Below are 13,445 nucleotides of genomic sequence, written 5' to 3'. Positions count from 1 at the left end.
GTTTTTTAGCTTGTTTGCTGTACACCTTGTCACATATATGCTTTTAGACATTGTTAGGTTTTTTGTTATAAGTCCGAAATGACAAGGAGGCAGCCTCACGCAATGCAAAGTCAATGGAGAGTGTTGGATTGCACATAAACCCCGTCGTGACTCGCGAGTGAACATTTGTGCAACTGCATGTAACCTTATCCGTGTTCGCTCTTAAAGTCGAAACTGAGGTATCGAAATTGGCACCGGATCGAAAGATTTTGAACAATACCCAGCCCTACAGTAAACTAATATAATTATTGTGTTTTACAGTAAAAAATTACTATACTGTAAAAAAATACAGTATGTTAAATGGCACTGTAAATAGTAATACAGTATATTTTAGGGATGCACCGGTTGACCAGCCAAAAACCGGAACCGGACGGTTTTTGCTTTTGGTTTTCTTTGTATTTTTCTGCCAATTTTTCAGAAGTGCGCCCGCGTGCACATATGCCTATATTCCAATCATTCGCGAACATGTCACTTGTGTGTTACAAACGGAAACTGGAGAACTGAGGGAAGAGACGAAATCCGCTGAAGGGAATGAAGAGCCACTTTCCTGCGCGAGCTGAAGTTGCGCGAGCTTACCTCTCCGCGCCCTGCACGAACAGATAGTGAGCGTTTGTTCAGCTCAGCTTCTCACGTGTTGGATCGGATGAGAACGAAACAGACTAACTTGTGACAAAGCCGAAATACTTATTTTTGTAGCCTAAAAAAGAACATGCATGCACTTTTGAAATGAAATACTATCAGTTCTGTAGCCTATAGGATGATCATTTTTATTTTACCTTAAAATTACATTGACTTAATTTGATTTAAAAAGCACCTGCTGTAGCATCCTAGCTTTTTTCGTTGCACTAAACATTTGATTTAACATTTTGGAACAATTTATACTTTGGTTTTATTTAATTTCACTGGTAAAGACTTTTTTTCTTTACACTGAATTAAAAAAAAAAAATGCTGCTTTAAGTAACATCTTTGTTTGTATTGCAGAATATGCAGTTGTTGCCTTTAATTTCACCTTTCAGCCTTTTAATTTCCAATTCAATTTCCCGTTAATTTCAGATTGCGGACTTGTTTGCATTAGCCAAAAGCCAATTTAGCCTTTTAAATACCAAATAAACATCTTGTTCATGTATACTTTTGTTCTTTTATTGTGTAAAAAAGAAAATCGGAAATCGGTATCGGAATCGGCCAGTTTTCTTGAAAAAAATCGGTATCGGAATCGGCCATGTAAAATCATGATCGGTGCATCACTAGTATCTTTACTGTAAGTTTAATTTACAGTACGTTACTGGCAAACTGCTGCCAGTAAGTTAATGTAATTTTTACAGGACTTTTTTAACAGTGAAATGTAATATTGAAACAAATAAAATGTATGTAAATGGTAAATGGACTGCATTTATATAGCGCTTTCAACAGACCCATGGCCATCCAAAGCGCTTTACATATTTCCTCACATTCACCCATTCATACACCGACGGCCATCCAGCTCGTCGGGAGCAGCTGGGGTTAGGGGTCTTGCTCATGGACACCTCGACACTTGGTCAGGTGGAACCAGGGATTGAACCACCAACCTCCGGTTTGTAGACAACCTACATGAACTACTGAGCCACTGCTGCCCCTGTAACAAATGAATAGGGATGAAACGGTATGGATATTTCACATCATGATTATAGTGACCCAAATTATCACGGTTATCAATATTACCACGGTTTTCTTCAAATGAGATGAAAGTGTTCAAAAAGAACAGATGCACACACTTAAAACGTTTCAACAAGTTTTATATTTGAAAATCAACAAACAACAAATAAATCAAGCAGCTCTATGCACTTTTCTAAAGCTTTTTTTAAGGGATTTTCTTCCTTATAAAGGCCGTCGTCAATATCAACACATAACGCATAAATAATAATAATTTGGTGTAAATTAAATCCTACAGAGATATCTATTCAGGATTACTCAGCATCACTTAAATGACTGGAGGATTATATTTACATTTTAGTAAGAGTTTGGAAGTGATTAATTCCATTAATTCCAAACAGAGAAACATGCCCCATTATAAATGCACCATTAACCTGTTATCACTGTAAAGTTGCTTTGAAACTATTTGTATTGTATAAAATTCTATATAATAAAAAAAGGTTATTTTGGTTAGTTGAACGAATTTGGTTGGTTTCAATATTGCATTAGAGTGGGAAAAAGACTTTAGCTTGGATTGTTGTTTTTTTTACATTTCAAAAAGTTGCAAGTGTAACATTTTCAAGCAATTTGTATACCCTCTGTAAGTATGCCAGGACAAGACCATTTTAATTGTAAATCTGCATTACTATCATGACCCAACAAAAAGCATGTTCTTTTTTTGTTGTTGTTGTTGTTTTTTTTAGCAAAGTGCCAAGGGCACAAACGTAACAACTCAGTCACATGACATTATTGATTTCACTTCTCAAAAACTGCCTAAACCTTTTCAAGCTAAAGAGAGAACGAGCACAGACACAGTATTATCGTGTGGTTTTGTGTTTCCCATTCATTTGAGCAGCCCTGCCCTCTTGCCACATAGCCTGTCTTATGTCATACCCACAATGCCTCACAGTTACCTGTAACCACTCCTGAGGACAGCAAGGTCAGCGCACATGCACACAAACATGGAGGCACACACAAAACCTTCACAAACATGGAGGCACACACAAAACCTTCAACCTAGAGATCATAATTCAGTATAATGAACAGAGGCCTGCCGCACAGACAATAGGTAAATCCAGACAATGTCAAGGTCACTACAGCTATTGATCAATCACTTAAATGTGAAGCACTCAGTGACATCTGGTCTTCCCAAGCTTCTCATACAAGCATCTCTCTCTAAACACAATAAAAGTATGAAAACAACAAACTATGAATTGGCATATTATCAGTTGGAAAACACCTTTCTTTAAAATAAAATAAAAAATAAAAAGTTGAAAGAAAAATTGTATACACTGTAACTGGTCATCATTTCTGCACAGCATGTATTTATAACTGTAAATTAATTTGTATGTTTTATATTGTTTAACAATTGTCACACCAATGTCACTGCTTGGCACGTCAGCCTCCCATTTGCATGGGGTACAAATATGAAATGAGCTGTGACTAAAATTGATCTGTAAACATACCAAATATACAAATTTCCATCTCTGCTACAGATGACACAATGGCAAACCATACAATGTCTTCTTTAAAACCAATATCAACAAGATAAATATAAAACAAAAATGGTATGTTTGTACACCTTAACCAGGCCTTGAGGCAAAACTGAGACTTAGGCCTGGTTTCACAGAGATGGCTTAGATTAAGCTAGGAATAGGCCTTAGTTCAAATTTAAATTAGGACTAAATCTAAGTAGCTTTTATAAACGTGCCTTAGAAAAACATTACTGGTGTGCCTCTTAAAATAGAACAATGGCACTGACATATTGTATGATTTGTCAGTGCAAGTTGCTTTCTGTTAAAACAGCTCAAACATGCATTTTAGTCTGGGACTAGACTTAAGCCTTGTCTGTGAAACCAGGGGTAAGTGTCATGAATGCCCAGACTTCATACATAGGCCTGCCTGCCTACATACACACACATATATATATATATATATAATGTGTGTTTGTATATATTTGTGTTTATATATGCCTATAAAGTGAATTGGCTTAGTCTCTGTAACTTCAGAGGCGGATGTAAGTGCAGTATACCTGCACGCTGACACACCCTGCACGCTTTAATTCAGACACCACATCTCAAAAACTAGCGAACTGCCTTTTACACATTTTATGCGCATTTATACATCATATACATTTCAGCCCCCAAAAATTGTCTAGGTAGACAACGCACTAGATTGACACACATCCAGTATCTCCCTCCTAACGAGGCCTGTGAACGAGCTACGGTATCCAACTGTTGCATCTTCACACACAACTCGATTACACTTACTTTGAGGCAATAAAAAGCAAACCAGAGTCCGTGTTTTAACAACAAATGTCGGCCGACTCGTGGAAATAAGCACGCCTTAAACAGAACGACTGCGAAAATAAGACATTCCTAAACTACCAGCCGGAGAAAAAACTCAATGCGATTGTCTACATTTAGCAACTTCAAACGCAGCAGTACATACCAGCCGTTCAGAGCACTATAGGAAAACACGTTGACATGTAGGCAAGTTGCAACTTTCAGCCCGTCCACTCCGTCTCGAGAGATAATAAAACGTCCACAGTGAGAGCGCGTTGTTTATTCCTGGAAACTTTGTTTCTGTACAACGCTAGCCTGAATGGCAGCAAGTAGGCGCCATGTTTGTGTTTTGTTACTTTGGTGCGCTCTCGGGTTTCTCGGACTGACTGCTGGAGGCGGATGGACACGCCCATGAGTGACTCGCTGCTACTCATTTCTCTCCGTTTTCCGCCCTGCACAGATGACACCTATCTAGAGTAGTGCACACCATGATTAATGCTGGTTTAATCAAGCTGGTGCTGGTTTTACACCTTAGAGCACAAAACTATACTGTGTTTGTACATTTGCACAAATTAAATTCAGAAAAGAAATGTATTTAAATTGACCAGAGATAAATAAGGATTTGCAAATAGTCTTTATTAAAAAAAAAAAAAAAAAAAGAACACCAACATTTTAGCCAATATTTACCTTTTACAATTAGTTTGTACATACTAAAGTTTAGTATTGACGACAAGAATTCACATAGTTCAGACAAACCAGTGAGATAGAAGCCTTATCATTGTGGTTAGAATGAGCAGAAATACATCAAGCAGTAAGTGAATTTCATTTGGCATCATACTAGTATGTAAACAATAATTGTTTATTAAGACATGTTAGTATTCATCAAGAGTCAAATTCAATAAACTGGGAAGTGTGAATTTCTCTGCAGGAGAAGGATGGGAAAGACTCTCAAGCTTGTCCAAATCAAGAGAGAAAATCTTCTCATCAGCAGTCCAGTGGCTCAAGCCTTGGCTCTTCATTGAATGTACTGGGGAGTCTCTGAAAGCGGATTTGTCTAAAGAGGGCTCGAAGTACATTTGTGCCAGTTCAACAGGTGGCAGTACAAGTTCTTTCTCTCGCTCCTTGTTACCAAGGATCTCTGCTGAGCCGTCACTGTTAAATGACACATCCTCAAAAAGGTTTGGGAGCTCTTCCTGAGCAATGTTGAATTTAATAAGATCACTTGAGTTTTGGCTGTTAAGAGACTCCAGCTGTAAGGAGTCCCATGACACAGTTGAGTGAAGGGATGACCCCTGCTGGACAGGATGGGGAGTGCAATGGTCAAGAGTAGCTGAAAATAAGAGGGAAGGCTCTGGACTTGGTCTGGTGCAATGGCTGTTCACCTCAACCGTTGGGGTCTTGAGCCAAGAAAGATTGTCTTGCCGATTCCAAGACACTTGTTTCTTTTCAGCCATTCCTTCCTCCACAGCTTTTCTCCATGAACTTCTCACATCCTTAACTAGGGAGAGTTTACATTTAAAAGATAAATAAAAAGAAAGCTACTCGTTTAACAACAATATTTCTAATTAAGAGTGAGCTAAATAAACATTTATAACTCAATACTAAATAAAGAAATCAAAAGACTTGTACTTAGACTCTCAGGGGTGCGGCATAGCTGTTTCCTAGCTGAAAAGGGGTCAGATATGGCATTTAATAACTGCCCAAGGTCCATATCACTTCTTCCATTGAGTGGACTCATGATCACTGCCTCTGCAAACTGAGAATCAAACAGAAAATTAACTCTTTAAAAGTGTTTTTGTGTGACACGCACACACACACACACACACACACACACACACTTTTATTAGAGGTAGTGATATTTCTGCATTGCAAATAATGTACTGGTAGTAGTGTAATAGAAATTAACAGACCCAAGTGTCATGACATTCACACTGCGGCATGAAAATGGCATGTGCAGAATCGGTTCAAATTTGCCAAGGAACACATCAATTGGCCCAAAAGCATAATTCTGTTAACTGATGAGAGTAAATTTGTTCTTTTCAGGTCTAGTGGTCATCAACAGTACATCAGGCGACCCCTGGATACTGAATTTAAGCCACAGTACACTGCGAAGACATTTCATAAATTTAACCGACTTAAATAAAAATACACATACTTGACTTGCCAAGTTGTCACACTCCAAATCTAATATTTGAGCCTTGTTCTTTTGGAGATTCTTTGAGTGCAGATTTCTCCTGTGGCCAAACTGCAAGAGAGGGGGGGGGAAAAACATGTTATGTTGAAAACAAATAAGGTGGGACTCTGCTCTACAGAGGGTAAACAGGCTGAAATACATGCTCACAGGAATTAGTTGTAAAATTAACCTTTTAACACTGTACATTTACATAAACTCAAGCAGAGGATTGTCTGCTCCGTATCTGTCCGTGGCGATTTCTCTCAATTCGCACCGGTCATCAGAGAGCAGGTTTGATATAGGGAAAACTTGTGATGGGTAGAGCACTGCTCAGGACTGCCCATGTATCAGTTTCCCAGAGCAAAAATCTACAAGGCACTAAACCGCAAACAGCCATTTTAATCTGTTGCAGTTGCAAAAAAAAATTTAAAGAAAAAACACCAGTAACCTGATGAACCACTGTTATCAGAACTGCATAGCAAATAATTACTTGTATATGTAGTAGTGTAATAAAAACAACAACAGACCCAACTGTCATGACGTGCACACTGCTTGTTCTGGGTAACTGACTCGTAACATAAAGCCTAAACCCATGGTTGATTAACCCAAATCTTTCTTTCATTTATTGGTAACAAAAACAAGGGGGATGAGTGTCTTTGTGTGTTCACCATGAACATACTCTTGAGTTAGAGTACCAAATCTAGGAGTCATGGAAACCGATGCCAAGTGTGCCACTACTACTTTTGTTTAATTGTTTGATTTGTTAGTCAACAGGGCAACAAGTGCTCTAAATAACTCTGAAGTAAACTAGCCTGCTCCGGAGAAGGTTATGTTTCAGGGATATAGTCAGAGAAAAAGTTGCCAACTTTGCTTGCCTATCTTTTGAAAGGTGCCTCAGTTTTTGGAACCGAAAGTTGAGGTTGTCAGTTTACTTAACCGCAAACATGAAATGAGCGCGTTTAGAAAACCTGAGATGGGGATGGTTATTTGTGCCAGCATGCATGGGGCTAAAATGAAGAGATACAAGCAGGAAAGTAGCAATACAAAACTACCTGTACTGGACTGGGTGTCTGGGCCACAGACTGATTTTTAACCGGGTAAATCAAGGGAGATTGACATGGTGGTGCATCAAAAGTTGCTGGATCTTTGGAAAAGCAGCTGTCAGAAGACAGCAGGACCCCTGTATCTTCAGCTGCTATTAAAGTGCTGTTAAAAAATTGGGGAGGAAGTTACACGATTTCCATGAAAATGGAACAAAGTTATTTTCCCAACTTTTCCGTATCTAGAAAAACTCAAATTGTGTCGTACATTTTGAGCTCTGGCTCCAGCTGGACTTCTGGTTCCAAATGGACATTGGTCTCCGTTACCTCTGGTTTTCTTTTTGATGGCTGCTCTAGCAGTTCTCAAAAGTGAGGGAGAAGAAATAAAATAAAAAAAACAAGGATAATTACACCATCTCTACAGAAGAAAGATGATCACAATGCACACATCTAAGCGGTTAACTTACCAGGTAGTTTATATGGATATTGTGAGACAACGCTAGCCTCAAAGCTAGCCTCAGAAGCTGGCTCAAATGAGAGAAGAGCCATTGGGGAGACAAAGTCAAGAGCCTGTTAAATGTTAAAGAGAGCAGATCATCATCACCATCATCATCATTCAAACAAAATCAGAACATTAATAAATATGCACCAAACTAAATGTGACTTCTGTATGTATACTGCTTTGTATAATCTGGACACAGCAATGTTTCAGAGAAGACAAGGTAAACTGTATGAGCCTAAATAGCTAATCTAGCAGCATTGATTTAAAAGCATTAATACCAAACAAAAGCTGCAATGAATCCACTTACAGGATCCTCTTTAAGAAAAGAGGTCAGGGGTATGTTTTTCAAACACTCTGCCCACTTGTTCTCCCAGTCCTCCTCCATTCTTCTAATGGAGACCTTGATCTCAGCTGCATCCTCTTTAACCAATTTCCTCCTGGACAGAATAAAATAAAAAAAAATTAAAATCATTAAGGAAAAATAAAAGTTAAGCAAGTAAATCGCACCTTCTAAACACTTATTTAGGTGCTAAACTGAAACACTATAATATTAATGTTCAAAAGCTGAACAACCAATAAAAGGTTCACAAATACATTGTGTTCCTTCACTGCTTCACATACCTTTATACTTCAGGTGACTGTGTGTGAACCCAGAGGGTATGGCCACAGATTTAAATTGATCAATGTCTGATTTGATTCATGTGTTGACAATCAGAGTCTAATTCACAGGTGACAATGATTTCCAAAATGAAATGAAACAACCTGGGCCCGTATTTATCAAGCATCTGAGAATTACTAACAAGAACACTGCTAAGAATTGACTTAAGAGTAAAAAAATTCTTGCCTCAAAGCTGTGCTTAAAAGTTAGTTATCAAACATCTCAATCATACTTTAAGTGAAGTGTAGGACTAAATCTTAAGTGTCAGTCTTAGATTTGATTCACGACACTTTGCTGTGCCACAAACGGGATTTTGGATGATGTCATAGGCATGAACCAATCACTGAATAGATTTCCTTATTTAAGAATATTCTCAGATAAATTCACATTGAATGGTGAAATTCCTAAGAGGAGTATACGTTCAACACACATTTGACAATAAATAATTTTCAAGAGATTACATTATAATATACACATTTGAAATGGAAGAAACATGTTTTCCACCATGTCTTAATTACATTTTTTTTAAACTGATGTGCTGTTAACTGACATGCCTATATATAGCCTGGATTTTTGGATATAATCAGCCATTATGGATTCTAAAAGAAAACCGAACTGGCAGGAGGAAGAAGCGTTACTGCTTGCTGAATTAGTCGAACAGCGGAAACGTTATAAAAGGCAAGTTCAGCCCAACATTAACCAGCACTGACAAAGATGACGCCTGCTCGGTCCAAACAATACAGTTTGATTAACTGCTCATTGTCAAACATTTCAAAAACATTCTTCCTCTTCTAAACAGATTTGTGCACATCTCTGTCTCCTCAGTGCCATCACAAGCCCCTACTGGCAACTCCTAACCACTTGAGAGACCTCTCGAGCTGTCTTAAATAACTGGGAGAGTAATGCCAAGTTCACACTGCCAGATTTTAGCCCCGATTTTGACTCGTCGACAGGTTTTGGGAAATCGCCGACAAATGCCTGAAATCATAGGCAAATCGGTGCTCGTGCACGTGAGTGACAATCACGCAGTCTGAATGATCAAAGACGCGATCAGAGAGACTCGCCGATGAGTCGCAGACGCCCGCGAGATATTTGGCATGCTAAATATCTGGACCTGTCGGCGATTCATAATCCTGCTGTATGAAATGTGTTCTGACTGAAAAATACATCTGCGATGACCTACAGCCAATGAGAGAGTGAGATACAGTACAGCAGGAGGTTCGGGGAGGAGTTATAGATCAAAATATTCGTATTTTAATAGATATATTGTAGTTATATCAAACAGAAACAAAGCACAAACATTTGCTTAATCAGCCGCAACAGCAACACATTGCAATATTATTTATTTACCTCAAACTTATTTACCTCTCTTTGCAGAACACAATCCTTGCTCTCTGTGTCTCCCCAACCATTTCCTCCACCATAATCTTTTTTGTTTTTCTCCCTTTTGCTGCAAAGTTTGACAATTTGGAAGTTTCTGCACAGCGGTTTATATTTTTAATAACAATTCCGGTCTCACCGAGATCTCCAGTCTGACGCACGTGTGATCTTGCGTTGTTTTCTTCTCCCTTCTCACGTGTGCTTTGTTGTGAAACGTAATTTGCGGACAGGACAGAGCTGTCCTCTTGTACAGTCATGCAGTGTGAAACCTCCTGTCGCCGATCCATCGTGCAGTGTGAACACAGCAGTGACTGAATGTTGGCCCAGATAGTCATGCAGTGTGAAAAGAACTGTGATCCGACGAGTTTGAAAATCATGCAGTCTGAACTAGGCTTAAGAGTGAATCTTAGCTTTAAGAAATGTGATAGCTTGCTTTTATACTTAAGTTTGAAAGTAGGAGTAAATTTCATGAATTCTCAGCACTTAAGACTAAATTGGCACTTTGAGAAGCTTGATAAATACGGGCCCAGGAGTTTTTGTTTTTCCATTTTGTCTTTTAATGTAATGTTTAACAAACAACTTTAAAACCAATCCAGACAAATGGTCACTTAAATAACAATCTAAATGTAGAAGACAAATAACTTGATTATTAATGTTCATGAGTAGATTTAAAGGTACCTGATAAGTTTGAGGTTTTCTTTTGAGCGGCTGAAAAGCGAGGCATGTTCCTGAAGGTCTTTGTGTTGAAGCTGTACACTCGGGCCTACAATTTTCTCTCTCTCCTCACTAAGGACGTGTAATCCCTCATTTAGAAGCTCCAGCAAAGGCACAATGACGGGCTGCCCTCCCTCATACAAGCTACCAACCCTGGACTATGGACACAAATAGAACTTTGTCAGAATTTTCAACACCAAAACAGAAATGATGACCAATTAAACTTTTAGGAAATGCATCATGTGTTCATAAAACGCATATTTTTACACGTTAAAGTTTTCCTTTATCCATCAATCCTCAGATCTCACCGGGTGGGATAGCTGCTCCATGCTTTCACGCAGAACCGCAGGTATCTTCACAATCAGGTCCTGCCCACCCAAGATGTACTGGTCCACCTGTCCACGGATCACACTCTCCACTACTTTTCGATCTCCTTCAAGGGTGGATAAGACTCTGTCTGTCTCAGTCCAAAGGTCTCGCACCTAAGAACATATTTTACAAAATAAATAAAAGGTAACAAGCGGTATGGTTAATATGAGAACAAATTATTAAAAGAAATATTAGTAATGGAATTTCAGTAAAAATTACTTTATTAGAAAAGAAACTGAAAAATGAACGTGGTGCAAACCTTTCGATTTTTTGCAAGAATCTCTTCCTTGAAATCTGAGTTAGGGTCATGTTCTCTACAAACAAGAAACATTGTTTTTAGTGAAGTAAAAATGATCTGTGCAATTTACAGGTGTGAAATAAAATGTTTTAGAGATTTACTTAAGCAAACGGTCATATTTGGCATCCTCTGCATCAAGGTCCCTCAAAGACCTCTCCAAACCTCTAAAAAAAAATAAAAAAAAAAATTCTTGGTTATTATATATAATTCATTTTGAAAACTGTTCAGCTCTGAGACGCTGCAAACACCGGTTTGATTTCAATTAATTGTGCAGCCCTGGGGTCCGGTCTTCGTACCTTGCTTAATACATCGGAGATGATTTGAGAGATCCCAGATCTTTTCATCTTTAAAACTGATCTCTGGCTAATTTGGTTCTTCAAACTAATTTGCGGATTGGATTAAAATATCTGGATTAATTGTCTAAGATTACTGCTCGTTCTTGTGTTCCCTGAAGAGGGCAGATGTATCGATACTCGAAACCACGATCAGCAATGCAGCGACAGCAACGTAATGACATCATATAATTAAAAAAGCCACCTGGCAAAAAACTTGACAAATTAAAAAAAAATAAAAAAAATTCTGGAGCTTTATAAGGAAACAGCCAAACGACCAAACCAATATAAAAGTTATAATAGATAAATGAAATGTGCACTTTTTTTCCCAACATGATTCCCAATTATTTATATTTTATAGTATTTGTACACCCTTTACATTTTTATTTCAATGTTGTAATTAGCAATTCATTTAATTTTTAATTCAATTTGAAGCAGATTTGTTATGTGACGGCATTAATTAAAGTTTCTTAAGGGTCAAGATCAAGTTATCCGCTTCTCCTGAGCTGCATCAAGCCACTCCCATAATATCTGTCACCACTCAAATTAATGCACGGCTCAGAATAACTGTACAGCATGTGTGTAAGACTGCAATAACATTATAAAGTAATTATTCTATCAAAAATAAATCTTTCAATCAAGTGGCTGTTGTGTCTATGGCATTATACACTACATTATAATATTATTTTCAAATACATTTTATATTATTATTTAAAATTATTATTGCCCCTGGTTCACTAAGGAACTCTTGTAATAAAGTAGCAGTGAAATAGGACACATTTTAAGGATCAAACGCCGCTTAAAAAGATGCAATCTAATCCTGTTTACATGAAATAAGCCTGCTGGCGAGCAGGTTTAATCTTACGGACCTGTTGCTATGACAGCAAGTCCAGGATGAGTGTCGAAGAACCAAACAATCCAAGATCATGCGAAATCGTCAAACAATCAAATCCAGCTAACCGAGTTAGCGAGGTACGAAGAAGTTCTTTGTACCTCGCTAACTCGTTAGCTGGATTTCAACGGACCCCAGGCTGTTTGACCATACAAAACTTCTCAAATCACAGGATTGACCACATCAATGAAAAGCCCTGACAGAAAGACAAAAATGCCTTCCTAAAGAATAAGAAATCTGTGCCTCCTTATATAATGGCACCGTCAGTGCCATCATTGGCAAACTTCAGAAAATGGCCACACCTGGAGGTGTTTCCATAGTGTCAGCAACTGCAGCATTGAGTGAACCTATGAAAAGGAACTAATAGTAAGTAAATGCTCTAAATATAAGCAGCAATATCTTACAAAATAATACTCCCTGTAATGTAACAGTGATTCAAAAGATGTGCAACGCCTCCAATCAGTAAATGGAGGCTCATGTCAACTCACTTAGCTCTTTTCTGATAGTCTTGAATTAGACAGTCCTGCTCTACAGTCACTCTCTGGAATAGTCTCTTCACCAGCTGAAATCTTTTCATCTCCAGATCCTTTGAACTCGCTGGTACCGCAGCAGCTTCGGGGACCCACGTGTCATCTAATTGTTGATGTGACAAATGTAGAACACAATTATATCAATTTGAAAATATACCCTGAACATGATCATTTGATCCCTGGATAATAGAAAACTGTCAATTTTAGGTGGCACTTAAGGCCAATTTATACTTTTGCGTCGAGTGTACGCCGTAGCTATGCCGTAGGCTGTGATGCGCGCATACCCTACGACGTAAGGCCAATTTATACTTCTGCGTCGGACCTACGCCGTAGCTACGCCGTACCCTGACGCCCACCTCTCCAAAAATTTAACAACGCATCAATTCTACGCGGACCGCAAGCACTGTGATTGGTCTGCCAGAACCCCTCCCTCAGGTCAATAAATAAATAAAAATATCTGCGATGGGAGTGTGTGTGTGTGTGTGTGTGTCCAGAAATGGGATGATAGTTCCTTACGTCTGCTATAACACAATATTTTGTAGTCCAGCGATTCTTTATGCTAGTA

The 13,445-nt window shown here is 38.4% G+C and overlaps 2 protein-coding genes across 4 annotated transcripts in view; both read right to left on the bottom strand.

Moving 5' to 3' along the window:
* Positions 1–4,380, bottom strand: part of dennd4c (DENN/MADD domain containing 4C) — a 159,541-nt gene extending 155,161 nt beyond the window's left edge. For both annotated transcript variants that reach the window (XM_079810951.1, XM_079810952.1), the window contains exon 1: positions 4,159–4,380. The gene's annotated coding sequence lies outside the window, so the exon portion shown is untranslated. The remainder of the gene's footprint in view (positions 1–4,158) is intronic.
* Positions 4,381–4,608: 228 nt separating this feature from the next.
* The window catches only part of haus6 (HAUS augmin-like complex, subunit 6), a 61,336-nt gene continuing 52,499 nt past the window's right edge, over positions 4,609–13,445 (bottom strand). The window contains exons 5-16 of one of the 2 annotated variants that reach the window (XM_079810953.1): positions 12,839–12,983; positions 11,228–11,290; positions 11,088–11,142; positions 10,768–10,941; positions 10,424–10,617; positions 8,015–8,144; positions 7,673–7,775; positions 7,474–7,567; positions 7,218–7,371; positions 6,148–6,237; positions 5,622–5,748; positions 4,609–5,490 (exon numbers count right to left, since the gene is read on the bottom strand). In XM_079810953.1, the coding sequence (XP_079667079.1) occupies positions 4,865–5,490; positions 5,622–5,748; positions 6,148–6,237; positions 7,218–7,371; positions 7,474–7,567; positions 7,673–7,775; positions 8,015–8,144; positions 10,424–10,617; positions 10,768–10,941; positions 11,088–11,142; positions 11,228–11,290; positions 12,839–12,983 (1,955 nt within the window). In that variant the 3' untranslated portion in view covers positions 4,609–4,864. The remainder of the gene's footprint in view (positions 5,491–5,621; positions 5,749–6,147; positions 6,238–7,217; positions 7,372–7,473; positions 7,568–7,672; positions 7,776–8,014; positions 8,145–10,423; positions 10,618–10,767; positions 10,942–11,087; positions 11,143–11,227; positions 11,291–12,838; positions 12,984–13,445) is intronic. The other variant, XM_079810954.1, reaches the window with a different exon arrangement.

Source organism: Gobio gobio (assembly GCF_949357685.1).
Source record: "Gobio gobio genome assembly, chromosome: 2".
NCBI classification, from domain to species: Eukaryota; Metazoa; Chordata; class Actinopteri; order Cypriniformes; family Gobionidae; genus Gobio; species Gobio gobio.
The sequence above is the reverse complement of the archived record's forward strand: the minus strand, read 5'-3'. Positions and strand labels throughout refer to the sequence as shown.